The sequence below is a fragment of the Phalacrocorax aristotelis genome, chromosome 8, assembly GCF_949628215.1.
Source record: "Phalacrocorax aristotelis chromosome 8, bGulAri2.1, whole genome shotgun sequence".
NCBI classification, from domain to species: Eukaryota; Metazoa; Chordata; class Aves; order Suliformes; family Phalacrocoracidae; genus Phalacrocorax; species Phalacrocorax aristotelis.
In genome coordinates, this window is record NC_134283.1 from 1,730,070 (window position 1) to 1,745,923 (window position 15,854).

The 15,854-nt window shown below is 46.0% G+C and overlaps 1 protein-coding gene across 7 annotated transcripts in view; it reads left to right on the plus strand.

The window, feature by feature from the left end:
• ANKRD11 (ankyrin repeat domain containing 11) overlaps window positions 1–15,854 on the plus strand; it is a 158,168-nt gene that overhangs the window by 25,037 nt on the left and 117,277 nt on the right. For 5 of the 7 annotated variants that reach the window (XM_075101138.1, XM_075101140.1, XM_075101143.1 and 2 more), the window contains exon 2: window positions 428–507. The exons of the other annotated variants lie outside the window; for them this stretch is intronic. Coding sequence is in view for 1 of the 5 variants with exons in the window: in XM_075101143.1 (XP_074957244.1) it covers window positions 499–507 (9 nt within the window). In the remaining 4 variants the exon portion in view is untranslated. The remainder of the gene's footprint in view (window positions 1–427; window positions 508–15,854) is intronic. 7 annotated transcript variants of the gene reach the window in all.

Sequence of the window (15,854 nt, forward strand, 5' to 3'; positions counted from 1 at the left end):
GGGTAATTCCGCTTAAATTGGTCAAGAAAGTGACTTACCGGCACAGGGCACCTGGCAGCACGCTGTGGGCAGGGTGCTCTTTCCCTGCGTAGTCTGTCGGGTCAGGAGTTGCTCACAGCTGGGGGTGACATACCTTTTATCGTAAATAAAATGACTGTAAAACCACACAGATGGTTACAGAAACCTTGAGACAAGTGTATATTTTTAATCTGTTATCGGAAAGTTATGGAATGCGGCTGATGCTCTGTGAAGCTTCCCACAATTTCTTTTATTCTTCTGTTTGTGCAGATTAGTTATCGGAAAGCTTATTTCTGGATTAGGCAAGGGTTTGTATTTAGTAGCCTTTGTGTACTCAAATATAGCATGCTTTTTGTGAATAAAATTGTATGTTTTAATTTTCTAACGAACTAATTCCCATGTTTTTCAGATTACACAGCGTTTTTGGGACACAGCTCTGTTGGATTTTAATATATGTCCTGCTAACAACAGCTTTCAACTATGGAATCGGTAAATATTTACCTTGCTTCTGTCCAAATTTTCTGTTTTATTACCTAACAAGTGCTTGCACCCATGTCAGTCTGTTTGTGGGGTTGGTTTTTTCTTTAAACTTTTGTTTTCTGAAATTTTTGAAAGTAAAAGTTGCAAACTTCCATGGAATAACTTAAAGGCACTAACCAAGAATATCTTAGGAAATGACTTTTGGTCCGAGATGCCCTTTCATATCGCTTTAAATGTAGCAAGTTTTTCCCTGACTTCAGTGAAAGCAAAAGCTAACTTTCCCGTGGGGGCGGTTCCAGCACCGGTTTCTCCAGCAGGCTGCCTGGCTTGTTGGTGCTGAGTATTAAATATCTCCGCTTTCAAAATGTCTTAAAGCTATTGAAAAGCACCAGTTTCACAACGTTACGTCTCCTTGTGATGAGTTATAATTGAAACAGATGGCACCTGTGTTTCACTTTGGGCAGAGAAACCTCCCAATATGCTGAGACCACAGTTTGATTCGGTGTTAGGATTCAAGTTTTTGGTAGCATGAGCAGAAGCAGAAATGACAGGCTACCCTAGGGTGGAATTTAGCAGGGGAAAAAGAGATTTTTGCCTAAGCATTTTGAGAGAGGAGGAGAGGTTGGTGCTGTCCTCTGGAAAGCAAAATGCTATAGATGTAGCTGGTAGGAAGGAGTTTGTTCTTGCTGGGTTTTTTCCTGCAGTACTGGCAGTTTGGTGTGTTGCTGAATAAAAGCCGTTGTTCGCTGCTCTCCGTGAGCTCGGCTTTGCAGCGTGTGTCACGGCAGCGTTACGGAGGGGAAGCTCAGCCGTGCAGAGTTGGTCATCCTCAGCGTGCCCAGAAACACTGCGGAGAGGGCTCTCGATGGATAACCTGCAGGGTGTGGCGTCTGCCGTGGGGCTTCGGGTACTTGGCCGACCTCTTGGTTTGTGCTGCGACGGGGTTCTTTGTGTTGAAATTGTCGTTACGATAACGGCCATTCCTGAAGGAGAGTTACCCAATGTAGAAATACAGGTCTGCGCTCTCAGGTGGCTTTGCGAGCTGGTAGGTCGCTTTTGTCCTGGGTTTTGAGAAACAAAATATATCTGTGTTTAGTTTGTCCACCGTAATTCCAATTTAGTTTGTCCATAATCATTCCAAGCTATTCCAATGGAGACAAGACATTGTTTCAGTTTCTCTTGGTGAATATTAATCGCGGCAGAAGCCTTTCACAGTGAAACAAAACAGACTAGGCATCAGAAACTCTCCCCTGCTGCAGCTCAGTAATTAAAGTGTAGGAAGTGTGAGACCTTTTGCTGTAGCGTGCAGGAGCTCTTTCCTTAATAGGTGCTCTGCAGGCCCCTGAAAAACCGAGCTGAATCGTAACATCAAGTGTAAAACATGTTGTTGCTTCCTATGATGTTTCATAGCTCGCTACAAAGACTTTTTCATTCCGAATTTTGAAGTAAATGGTGGTTTTGCTTTTTTGAATTCAAACCGTCCTTTTAACAGGCCAGTATTAATTGCAGTCCCTTTCACTTTGATGAAAACTCACTAAACATTCACACATATTTGCATAGCATACTTGCCCACTGGCAAAATGACTCGCGTCCTAGCAGATCATAGAGCATTATGGCAGACTGCACCTCTCCGGGGCCTCTTGCCTGATCACCTGCCTCTTGGCCACTAATATCTCTTAGGATTATTACTGAGAGCTTAAATTACGCACCGCATCGCTATGGTAGCTGCCCTTCAGAAAAGTTTGCCACACAGGCCTTTCTCCATCTTTAGCCCTTTTCTCTCTGGATGGCTTGTACTTTGTTTATATAAAGCTGTGTCACGTTGATTGTGGGTCTAGCTGAAACGGTGGATGGAAAAACTTGACGGGTGAAGGTTGAGGACGTATGATGTGACAAAACATTCACACTGTGTAGAGAGAAATAATGTCTATGAATCAGATGTTTCTGACTTTTGAAATTAAAAAAAAAAAAGTGATTTTTGCTTTGTGGGTTTTGTGAGCCTGGGGAGATGAGAGTTAAGTGACCTTTTCCAGTAAAATAAGGTTTTTTTGTATGCCGCTCTGCAAAGACAGACCTTTGCTTTACCTAAAATACCTGTTGCGTTGGGGCCTAATCGCTCCAGCCCTGGGCCACTGCCGCACGGAGGTGTGGGGAGAAGGGAACAAGGGGAGCAGATCAGAACGAATCTTCCAGTGTTGGCCAAAAAAGAACTACCCAAATCTGGCATGTTTTGAGACTGTAGAGGTGAATTCATAGGCTTTGTGCTGGTGGGGAGGCCACGGCTGGCGCAGTCGCTGCGGCTTATCAGGCAGGGATCTGCCAGTGCACCCCGTGCAGTTTGTGCCATCCTCTGAGTAGCCCAAGGATGGAACGGAATTAAGGTCTGGCCCAAGCTAGAGCAAAAACCTCTCATCCAAAGCAGCTGAAATTCTACAAGTGGGTCTTTGGTGTCTGTGTTAACAACTCATGCTGTGCCTGGGTAAAACCCTGGGGTGCCTTGGTACTTGCGTGCCAAACGAGCAGAGTGACGATGTGCTGCCTTCTGTCCTGTCTGAGGAGGAGGTGTATCGTGGAAGTGCTCGCTTCTGTCACTCGTCCATTCGTGACTGTGAGAATGAGGTCACCCTTGCTGTAAACCTGTGACCGAAGACCCACTGGGGCACAAAACTGCCTGGTTTGGTTTTTTTTCTCCCCCCTCAAGTAACTTGTGCGTACCAGCATGTAACTTGCTATAAAGGAAGCTGCCTCGATTCCCCGTTGAGACTGAGGAGCCTGGACATCAGGACCAGGCTTGCCTTTGCAGTCAGATCCTGCTGTGCTGGCTCTGTTCTGATGAGGTGCTCCACATTTCATAGCTTGGCTAATGGTAATAAAGCTTCGGTGCTGGGAGGGGACTCAGAGGGCATCGTCTGTGCTGTTCCCTTTGGTTGCAAACCTGATGCAGGGTGTTTCCGTCCCTGGGAGACGGTTTGTTCCCATCCCACGTGCCAGTACCCCTGCTAGTGATGGTGCCCTGTTAACCTCATCCCCAAGATATTGTGCACTTAAATAAAACATGAATATTTTGAGGTTTATGTGGATTGCTTGTGGCGTGATCCGTTGACCCAGAAGAGGCTGCGCTGGCGCAGCTGGAGGACCAGAGACGCTGCGGTGTGTTGTGGGGAGGGAGTGGAGGGCCTGTTCCACTGCAGGAAGTGTTATGAAAGTCTGAGATTTCTCCATTTTGGTAGATGGCTCCTTTATTGCGAAATGCAGCAGTTGCTACAAACATTGCTACCCTCAGTTCTCTAAAACGGCCCTGGTTGTTTTTTTGTGTTCTGTTGGTTTGGTTCCCCCGCCCCCCCCCCCAGCTTTCTGTAATAACAACAGCAGAGGTCCTGTCTTAACGGGTGGAGAAGCGAGTTCAGTTGACTGCGTGAGATGCCAGCTTCAGGTAGCCTGAACGGCTGCGACACAGCAGCACTCGCACAGCAATGAGTCGGACAGGTATTTTCTTGCTAAAGCGTTCTGAACAGTTTGCTCGAAACAAGCCGGCTTCATCATGGTAGCTTCTCTTTGCTTGTTGACAGCAAGAAGCGACGGCTGCATCACCCTGGGCTCGTTCTGGGGTTGGGTGGCTCGATGGGTTTGCAGCGCCGGTCCCAGTGCCGGAGCCGACAGCTGGTGTGTTCGCGTTTCCCGACGTCTTCATTAGGGAAGCAGAGGGGTCAAGGCTTTCTGCAAGCAGAGAGATTGCGGAGGCTTTTGATGGTGGTTTTGGCACTGGTATTTTACAGAGTTCATAATGAATATGTAGGTGTAAGATTAAAAGAATGAATAAGGTAGGGCTGCTAAACAGAATTGCTTTTCAGAGCTGCAGCCGTGCCTTGTTCTGACCTCCCGAGAAGGATACAATGGTAAAGCTGAGGCCCATAGTGGAAAAGCAATTACAATATGCGCTCGCAGGTTTGAATTGTCCTCTGAAAGTCAGATGCTGCAATAATGGTAGTGTTGTTTAGGTGGAACGTGACTTTACTTAACTGCTTGTTATTTTTCTGTTAATGTTCTTAAATGTGTTCATATCCAGTTTTCAATGCTTTACTGCTTTGGGGGAAATAGAGCTTAGTATTCCACAGGGAAGATACTTCTTTGCATAGAAGTGTTCTTCTGAGCTTCCAGGATCTTTTCCACGTTTCAATTCTTATCCCCTCCAAATTAGAGGGGTTGGAAGATAACACAGAAGCGCAGTGTGCATTGTTTTCAGCCGAGCTGAGCAGTGCAGCTTTCCGTGTGGTTCGGGGGTAAGGTGGAGGAGTGTTGGCTTTCGGGGCGAGAAGCTGATGTGTCGGGAAGCAGGGCCTGGAGGGGGGAAGGGAAGCCACGTGCAAGTGGAATTCATAAGTCTCACGTAAGAGTAAAGAAGCGGAGCTGTGTGGCTTGTGGGTTTGACTGACCTCACCTCACCCCTGAAATGGTGGAGCCCTTTCTCCTAGAAAAATGCAGGTTTTGGAAATGCCTTGAAGCAGCTGGGTGGCTCTTCAGGTGCAGGTTTGCCTGGAGTGGTTCAAAGGGAGCCGTTTGCGTTTGTGCTGGTGCATGGCTCAGCCTGGGACAGGCTGCAGCCGGGCTGGAGGGGAGACGGGTGGGTGCAGAGCGGTTCTTACCCAGTGCTTTTCTCTGGTACTGCCATCATACCTGTGTCAACGTGAGGTGGGCTTCCACGGCCGTTAGGAGCTTTTTGGTAAACTTCTCTGTATGTCCATTTTGTATATAATCTAAATTTAATATTTAAAGCCATATCTTTGCTGTAAGCAGAGGTTAAACAGAGGTAGGTTTGCCATGAGCCTAGATCTCTTGGTCATTGGGACTTGAGGTTTTGGACACAAAACACCTCTGGCACCTGCAGAAAAGATCTTTCAAAATCTTTCCCTCTACCCCAATGAAGATACTGGATTCTCGGATTTAATCCCAATATAAGCATTTGATTTGAGTGTTTGAATTGCTGCTTTTACAGTTCTTTGTATTTTATCAGAATTTGTTAAATTGCCAATGTTATTCACATGCCACTTCTGGCAGATGCCACCTACATGCCCTCAATTTGAACGTACCTTTTAGGAGAAGTGTAGGTAGGGAAGCTCCTTTCTGGCGTGTCAGGTGTTAGAGAGCAGAGCGCTTACGTTGATTCACTTTCACTAACCTTTCCACTGCTGATGAGCTAACCTGGCCCGTGTGCACAGCACCTGTAATGAACTGATCTGAGCTAAGCAGGAACTTTGAAAAATGTCTTGCTTGACTTGCTTCTTTGGGTGTAATTCAGATCTGTGTGTTCACCATGACGCGGAAGGATGCTCTTGGTAAGAGCAATCCACAACCAAATATAACACTTGATCTCCTTCCTCTTGTGTCCTGTTTAGAACTAGACAAAGCTAAGGCAATAATTACCTAAAAAGAAGGAAAAAAAAATTGGTTGGGTCGTGTCCCGCCGCCTCTACTTGGTTTTGCATTATTCTTTTCTTCTCCAAAGTTTTATTCTCCGAAGCGGCTACATTGTGACCACAAAATTACTTTTTTAAAAAAAATGTATACTTTTCAGTTAAGATTTTCGTAGGCTTGTAATGTACTCTACACTTCAAAATCAGTTGTGTTTAGGAACAACTTCATTAAAACCAGCTTGTAAAGTAGACGGTGCACAGGATGGTCATTTCCAGTAACTGGGAGGAGCCTTCCCCCATGAAATGACAGACTCCGAGACAACCAGCGCGGGTGGCAGGTGGAGGCCTGGTGTCGGGAGGGGGGTCTGTAGGTTACTTGGTGCGTGAGCTTCCATCGTTGTGCAACGCCGCCCCTGGGTGTGACCTCTTCTGAAAGTAAAAGCGTGCTCAGGCGGGTTCTCGTGCCTCACGTTGCAGGAGGCTTCTGCACGCGGGAGCGCTCGCTGAAGTGAGGTGCAGTGTTTGGAGTGATCGTTTTACTTATTTCTGAGTGTTTCGTGAAGCACCAAAGCGTGTTCTTGGAAGGGGATGACGTTATGGTCTCCACCCCGAGGAAGTGACACTCTGGACGCGAGATGACAGGCTTTGGAGTGAAGTGGCAGGATTACACAAAATATGGCTGAAATCGCTTGTTTTCAGAAGATATCCATCACGCTACGATTAAGTGCAGATGATGTGTTTGGCAGCAAGAGGTGTGCAATCTGTTTCTGCCCTAAGGAGCTTGCCGACCAAAGGCCTGCTGGTAACACCAGGCTCACTGTTGTGCTGCTTGAATAGTAGTTTAGGACGTGCTTGTTCCCTTATCTTTTGCTCTTTTAAATAATAGTGTAGATAATTGTGAGCCTGGTGATTTTGATGCTTAAATCCCTGAGTGCTTTAAGGGGGGAGGTAGTTTTTGGTGTTTGGGGGAAGAATGCACCCCCGTTGCATGAATGCTGAGGGAGATGCATCAGTGACTTGGGCACCTTTACTGGAGCTGCTGGTGGGACGGTCGGCGTCCGACAGGTACGAGGCGGCTGCCTGACACCCCCGCGATGGGAGTCGTTGCTTGGTGGTGTCGAGTGGCAGGAAAAAAAGCGGAGCATGAATGTTATGGAAACCTTGCATAGACTATGGTTTGGCTGAACCACCGAAGCGCCTGGCGCTGGAAGAGGCAGGTGCAGTTTCTTTAATATGTACGTGTAAAAGGAGGAAATTGTTGTTATTGCAATCAAATGCAAAATTGATGGATTTTTATTGGTATTCTTTGGAAGGGGACTTCTGATAAAACCAGGAAATCCTTCTGAAAAGTAAGTCTTAAATGTTGAGTGTGAAGATGGAGACTAGGCGTTATTAGTTCTGTTCCCTTGGTTAAACTCTTGGCAGAGCTTTAATTTCAGAAGACAAAGACAGCAAGGGCTGAGACTTGCAGGCTCAGTCTAATTCATTACTGGCTTAATTAGATGCCTGAGAAGTCAGGTATTCTGACAGTTTTTGCAATGCTGCATGCTATCCCTGTTTTATAGTAGTTTGCTGGACTTCTCCAGCAGAAATTCAAAGACAACTTCATTGAAATGTATATAATGAGTTAATGTTTTAATTAGTATTTTGATCTTGGATTGAGGCTGGGTGTAGGCTAATTGTTTCCAGTTGCTGGAGATGTACAGGAGCTGGGAGAAGGGATTTCTTGGGTGATTTGCAGAACCTTGCATCTTGTTGTGGACATCTGCGCGAGCGAGGGGTGCAGGCTGTCGTCTGTGCTCACCGTGGCAGAGCCAGGGGCTCGAATTCCCGGAATGTCGCTCTGCGCCTGGGTGTTTGGGAAGCTGGCACGCCTGGCTTCTCTGTCCTCAGGAGCGGCTTTGGCTTGGCAGACAAATCTGAAAGCTCTGCTGTTACCCAGAACCGCTTCATCCGCGTTGCCTGCCTTCACCGCGGCCCAGGCTCATCTGGGATGCGGGAGGTGGCTGCAGGCCACCGCGCCGGGGCGTTCTGGGGAGCCGCAGCCCTTCGGCTGGGAGGACAGCAGGTTCCTGAAGCGCTGTGGGAATGGCTAAAACTCTCCGCTTCCCCCGAGAGCAGTGGTCTTGGCTGTAATGCTTTTAACTCTTGAATTTGGAACAGACTTAGAAGCTCACCTTTGGGGGTGGTAGCTTGTTAAGTTGTCAATACTATTGCCTGTAACCATCTGTTCCTACCACTAAGTAGCTGCAAAAATCAGTAATTCATTCTTTATTTTTTTGAGGAGTTTGGATGTAAATCTCCTCCCTTGTTATTTTTATGGGCTCCCTCATTATAAAAGACAAACATCTCCACTGTGCCGGAAAGGCAAAATGACATTCTTTAATCTTTCATCTAAATTTATTTGAAATTTAAATAGTTACCAATATTAGAGGTTATTTTGGGGCACAACAGCTATTTCTGGTGAAGTCAGGACGTGGGTCTCTCCTGTCAAACAGCAACTTCACCTTTCTGGGGTAACCACTCCTCGGAGGAAGGGGGACGGTGGGCATGGGTGCAATTTATTTTAGGAAATCACCACTGTGAATGGATGTTGTGTTCGCTTTTGCAGGTAAAACTTGTCATGGGTTCTTATTTATTTGGTTTTTTTTGTCCGAGGGAATTAATAATCCAAGTGGGCTGGCTTTGGTAGTTATGATGATAAGTCTCAGTCGTTGCTGGTAATTAGGGTCATGGAGGGAGAGGTGGTCTGGAGGCAGCTCCAGTGGTTGTCATGTAGGAGTCACGGGAACGCTCGGAGAGTATCAACTGTAGGACAGACAGACAGACTAATGCATGTTGTACCCTGAGTTAGCCGGGGCTGGGATTTCACTTCTAGGTTTAAATTGCAGATTCAAACCAGATTGACATCAAATAGTGGTGTTAGTGTTTTGGGACACAAGGTGCCGGTTACTGGGGTTGTCTTCGGTGCTGTCGCATGGAGGGAAGCTGGAAGGACTTTGCAGCCCGAGGATGGGTGCTCTTCAGAGTTTTTATTCCCCTCCCGTATCACCGGAGTTTGGTTTTCAGAACACTAATTTTGGTGGTTACCTGAACTCCAGGGTGTATGCCTGAGGGTTCTGTCGGTGATGGCCGGTTTTCCCAGCTTCGTACCATCTGTGCACTCACCACTGATGGCAGAAGTTGGGTTTTGCCTGATCTAGAAGAACAACTGTTGGGTTTTGGTGGAGTTTCAACATGATGTGTGTGTCTAGACTCATCCTGTGATACAATTACGTAAAAATACAGTATTACCTTGCAATAATATACAAGTAGCAATGACCTGACCAGCCTTTTGTATCTATGTGGGCTTTGCTGGAAGCACCTGGGTGCTGGGGAAGGCTGGGAGCCGCGCTCGGGTGAGAGGGGGTCCCATGCCTCGCCGTCACAGCCGGCTTGTGTGTGGGAGCAGCCCCGATATGATGAAGAAACAGGGAGGCTCTTGGAGAACTTGGTTCTGGCTGTAATTAATATTTTGGAGGATTTGCAGGATAGGAGTGATCTCTAAGGATTGACAAAGAAGCCCAGAACGGTGCATCTGTTGTTCCTGGCAGCTGTAGCTGCCATAAAGAAGGACCTGGCATGCCACTATCAATTCCTTGTGTACCCTTAGAAACTTTTAATACTTGCAGGCTGCAGTGGTTTTTAGGAAAAGTCGTTAGTCTAAACACTGTCTTGCATCTTGCAGGGAGGCTTGGGCTCTGGGGCAGAGCTCAGGTGGTGTTAATAGTACATTATCTGTGTCTTTCCTGGGCTTCAGATGATAACATTTAACCTTAATTCTGAATTTCCCAGCACTCTCGATGCTCAGTTTGTTTCCAAGTTTGGGGGAAGGCGGGATGGCAGCGTGAGGACTGGATGTGCTTGTGTGCACTTGGCCACCTCGAGCTCGGCCCCTAGGCTGGCTCGCAATCCGGCGTAGCCGAGCTCGAGCAGTTGGCCAAACGCCCACAACAAACGCGGGGGGGAAACGCTTGGAGGGAACTGCAAAAATGAGAGGAGCTGGTCAGTTTGGCGGATATGGGGAAGTATGGCAGGAGGAGTTCTTTGGTTTTGGTTGTTTTTATGTAACTTTTCAGCTGTTTAAACTAATGGTACAAGGATTAAAAGGTCAGTGCTGAATAGCTCTGGTTATTCTCTGCTGGGCCTAGACTTATTGCTGGTGTCGTATAAGAAATACACTTCCTTCTTATGTTGCACAGTCAGAAGAAAATAATTTTGTTGTCTTCAGTAGTTTTTACCTCATTCTTGTAGTCTTGCTAATATCCTGTGTTTGTGTTTTTGCAGGAAGCCTTTCAGTATTTTCTTAATTGGAATTAAGTTTTGTAATAAGAAATGCACATTTTGGTTGAAGATAATGTAGGAAATAAATAGTCACAGAAATGTATTTCAAGTTAGTAGAAAAACATTCACTGGAGAGCTTTGCTTTGGAACTTTAACTTCTGAGAGGTTTAATGAAAGCTTTCTTTGCTCTTGGGTAATAATGAAGGAATAAACTGACTCTGCTGCTCCGGAATTATCTTGAGCAACTAACTTCGGAGACCGATAGGCTATTTGTTCTTATATTGTAAATGACGTTCATTAACACGACACAGATTTAATGCTATACAAAAGTCATGTGGAGTCAAAATCAAATGACAACAGGTAGTAAATAATTTGACGAAATAGAAACGAAAACAAATTGGGGGGAAGGCGGGGTGGAATCATGGATCCTTTTCCTGTCAACAGTTAGGACTGCATCTGGACGTAGCAGCTGGCCAGCCCTGAATTCTTTTTTCCTCGACTTTTTAATGATGCTTTTACAACAGCCTGAAAGGAGATCTCTGTCTACATGAGCTGGTAGCAGGGACGTAGCAGTTCCTCTGGGCTTTGCATTCAGCGAGGTATCGCACAGCTGAATTCCCCTTTCTTCCTGCAGTTTCTTGGTTATTTAGTGCTTAATGTAAGGAGTACCTGAAGATGAATGAAACACTCGAAGGTTTGGTTAAAGATAGAGCAACTTTCCTCGTTCCCTTGACCTCAATCTTACTGAAGGTAGGAAAGCTTTTAAAATACATCGAGCGCTGGGTGTACGTACGCGGCTGTATGTGTACATGCATATGTATTTTTAAATGTCCCCTATTTCAAGGTCATACGCAAAGTGCAGATTAGATTTGCTGTAGCAAGATATCTGTTACTGGGGCTTATTGCCATGGTCTGAAGGGAGCGTGGGATGGGGACCAGAGGAGAAGTTTTCATCTGAGTCCCGCGTGGTGCTTTGTACCAGCCGGGATGAGAAGAATGTGGATTGACAGTCTCTTCCCACAGTAGTCTTCAGAGCTGCTTGATCTATTTCTTTTTCATACTTGCGAAACACCACCAAGCTTTGAGACACTCCTGTGTAAGCTTAGGCGATGATGAGCAAGAGGATTAATTAGATCTTCAAGACAGATAACTAGAGCAATGAGTTGTGCATAATCGTAGCTTGGAATTCCACTGACGTGTTTGCGAAGCGCTGTGCGACTCACATGCCTTGGCTGAAGCATAATTATTTCTCCGCGTTGCGTGCCCAAATGCCTCTGGGCACTGTAGCAAAATTTAGTAAGCAAATTATGTGAACAAAAAAGCTCAACTTTGATGGCTTTGCACACACCAAAATAGTTGTCAGCGAAGTGATTAACTGCTGGTTTGATCACCTATCGGTGGTGTCTTCCTGGTGCGTCAAGCTGACAGTCTGAAATTTGGATTCCTCCAAGACGCTGCTGTAGACTTAGACTGACTGGTCTGTAATGCTAAATGAAGAGAAAAAAAAATTGGATTCAAATGAGATTGTGAGCCTGGGGATTTTCTGCGTCCTCACCATACAAATGGTATACTGTTGGCCAGGGACGCAGGAAAGTCTAGCGTCTTCCAGAATATTGTGCTGCCACTAACGCCCCTGCCCCAGGAGAAAGTGGTGGCTTTAAGGTTAGGGTCACTGCAGTGAATGCTTTTTTTAGGGAAACTTTAGCTTAAAAAGAAGAATTCTTCTCCGTGCAGAGCTTTCCTTTGCTCACAGAAATAGCTTTTATATTCATATTTAATTTACAGTAGCTCAGAGGAATGAAGAGCACACTGGACTCTATATTTTTTTTTGTATAGTCCTTATTACATTTCTTTGGAACAACTCTCAGATATAAACACGGAGGACAGAGTGTACTGGGCAAAGCAGCGAGACATTTTTTTGTTACAACCGTAAGCGTTCATGGCTTTAACATTTGAAGGTAAAAAACCCAGTGAAGTCCATCAAATACCTTAGAGTAGTTATAGTTACCACTTGCACTCTTCCAGTTCCTTTTCTGCTGTGATTCTTTGTAGCTTTGCCTCTTGTTACAGGTTCAGATTTTTCTTTTTCATTACTGAAAACCTTGCGTTTCTGATGATGACGGTGATGAGCTGTGCTTTGTAGCTTAGCAGGAAGTTTGGTCATAATTCAAGCCACGGTCCTGGAGAGGCTTCAATTAATCGGCGTTGAAAGAGGGCTGTATTTTGCAGTTTTGCAAAGTTGGAGGTTTTTCCCCTGTTAAAACCTTGGGGATCCCTGGGAAAGGAGGTTGATCCTGGCTTTTTCTGCTGGGTGAGTAGGAATTTAAAACTTCACCCCCCTGCTTTGACCTAGTTATGAAACCCTTGCCTGTAAAAGTATTAATTTGTGGACTCTAAGCCATTTTAGTATTAGAATTGCAGAGTAGTGTATGCTTTTCTTTAGAGCCACCTTGAGTTTAGACATTAAAGGATGGTGATAAATCCGACGAACTTAGTAGAATATATATTCCAGGGTGCCATAAACCTCCTTCATTACTCTGGAATTAATCAATGACTTTGACTTCTTTTTTTCCCCTGCTCAGCCATACTTTCACAAGGTATAATTAAAATAATAATAAAAAAAGCTATAGTTTTCCTTTTTGTTCAACTCTGCTGTTGTTGAACTATGTGTGGTTTGGACTTCAGCCCTCCAGAATGTTGGCAGAAGTTCTTGTCTGGAAAGAAATGGTAATTCTTTTGGGGTTGAAAAATGGGGAAGGAAAGATCTCTGTAGCAGAGATGATTTAAAGCAGAATAAGTCAATATGCACATATATACACACACATACCTCTCAATGTACACTAAGGTTTGTGTGATTTTATGTAGAATGTACCTCACTTCTGTTTTAGTCAGGTCTTGTTTTTAATTTATTGTAGCCAATCCTATTTTTAAACCTTTTACATGAAGTTTAATGCACTAGCTAAAATTGCAGCAATTGAAATCACTGAAATGTAAATACTACAGTTGAATTGAGCTAAAATGATACAAAAGTGACCTTACACTGTCTTTTTAATACGAACTGCTTTTCTTTTGCCCTCTGAGTGCAGAGCAGAAGACTACACTCGTCCCTCTCAAGCCGCTTGTGTCCTCTCTTGGGGTCATAGGCTTAAGCCAGCAATCCGTGTGCCGGGCTATTCTCAGGTGAAGTCTTTGCTGTGGAAATACCGATTAGAGGAGGAGGAGGGGACACAGTCCCGCCTGGCTGCCTCGGCCAAGCTGTGCGTGGGTGGCAGGGAGCAGCTCTTCTGCAATAGAGACCCAATCGGGTTTGTACATTCGAGTGCTGAACTGTTGCCAGCTCGCCGTCTCTCTGGTCCCGGGGCGTCGGGGCATACCTCTTACCTTCGCGTTCCTTTATGGGAAATAATTGACCAGCCGGGTATATAGTGACATTAAGTCTTGCTTACTGCCACGGTACCTGCCAGCGCCCTGCTCCCGGGGACGTTGTGCTGTGTTTGCAGGCTGGCGAGCGCGTTGGTGGTCTGTTAGTGCCAGCCTGAAAAATGCCAGGAAGGTGGCAATAGCGCTGTGCAGCAACGCAGGGCGTTCTGCGGCGCTGCGTGAGGTGGCTGTGCCGGTACTTCTGGTTTTGTTTCAAAACCAAGTGAGCTTACAGAAATATATGTATCTGTGTGCGTACATACACAAACTGAAAAGGGAAACGTCTGCTTCTTTCAGCTGAGAGTTGTTGTCTTCTCTTTTTCCTGGACACATTAAGAACACACCTCTAACAGCAGTGCTGATGCTGTTGCACTGGCCAGATTATTGCCTTGGCGATACCGGAGGTCAGAATAAATTCACAGAGCATTTGGCTGGGCTTCACCTCCTTCCTCAGCAGAAAGACGGACAGCAGCTTTCCCAGCTACTTGTGGAAACCTGTATTCAAATGTAGGCTCAAGGTCAGAGTTACTCGTAGTCTAACGATGTTAACTCCTATGTAGTTTTTACTTCTATTCTTTTATTCAGCTTTGTTTTGCCATGCGGGTGATGTAACTGCTGTGGCTGGAGGGACGGCTTGGTCACCGCGTGCGTACGGTGCTCGCAGCCGAGCCAGCGAGCCTGGCTGCTCCTGGGGAATGGCAGAGCTGGAGCTCGGCCGCTCCGGGCTGCGGTGCAGGAGGCGAGGCCAAGGCACCCGTGTGCGGGGCCTTTCCCAGGGTCCGTGAGGGAAGCTCGGCTGGGATTCCTTTTTTAATGGTGCGCTGTAAGGACTCGCATCCTTTGAAGAAAGCTGATGTGAAACCGATGCGAGGTGTGAGACGGGTGGACTTCTGCGCTATGCTTAAAATTCAAAAGTGGGAAAACTCAGTACTTGATTTTGCTATAGGGGTGTAACGCAAATAACTCCAGTTTAGGGCAGTGGTAACAATTTCTCTGACGAGTTGGAGGTGCGAACGTCACCATGGGTTTAGGTTCAGTAGCCCCCTTTGTACCTTTGATTTTAAGCGGCTGATGAAGCAACCTAGTATTGAAGTACTTGAACAAAGAATGTATCTGGAAGTGGCTAGTGGTCATTCTGGCAGATACTTAAGACCAAAGCTGCTATTGTTTTTCTCTTAGTTAAACAAGAGTCAAGCTCATGCTGTGGCTTTTTTCTTTTCAATTGCAGTATAATGTTAGCTTTTATATATCCCCCGGGCCCACACCCGGGTGTGTGGTGGGCCAGCACACAGATGCATTGTTCGGGGTCCTGCATTCCAGGGAGATGAAATGCTCCGTGCACCACATCGGCTGCACATCTGCAACTGCTAAATCCTCCGCAGTCCTTCCGGATCCAGGTGCCATGCAATTACTAGGTTAAAGGCATCAAGAGCTGCTGCTTCCAGGTCCTTTCTGTTTAATTCTGCCCGCTTTGATTCACTACAGCTGGTGAAACAGTTAGACTTGGTTCAGGCATGTGTGGAAGAGAGCTCATTTCATGCTTGGAATTGTAATTATGTTCTTTTCTTTCAAGCTGCCAGCAGTAAAAAGATGTCTTCCAGTGTATATTATCTAAATAAGCTGTAGTGTTTAAATGTTTTCTTATTTCATTTTAAGAATGTGGCAAAATAAATGGTGCTTGCTCTTCTAGTTTTTGTTCTGGAGCAATTAATTCCCCGTAGCTCTCTCCCGTGATTCAGGCACACTCGTTGTCTCTGGGAAGCTGCTACGTTATGCTGCTTTTAAATAGCCATGCGAAGGAGTGTTGTGTAAGCACCTGGCGCTGCCCCGGCTTGCCCGGTTGCCTCTGGCCTCTCCTCCTGTGCACGCTGCCTCCAGTCGCTGTCTGGTGTCTACAACCTATTTCATCCCAGCAATCTCTTATGCTTCTTATAATACTGGCTTCTTGCTTTTAGTGGATTTTAATCTCTTTAATATACGTGAGCAAGAGACAGAGTACAGCGCGAACATTAGCTGTCCTTGTCCGCACCTGAGTTTTCCGGGACGGAAGGATCCGTTTCAGTGTGCCAGGTAACAGCGGGCACCGCAGCGATGCTCCTCATTTACCTCTGGAGGCTGCAGGTGTGAGATTTTGAGCACGTAGGTCTCCGTGTCGCGCTCCTGGTACTGTTGGCTGGATTTGTGGAGGAAAGAGCCTGACGA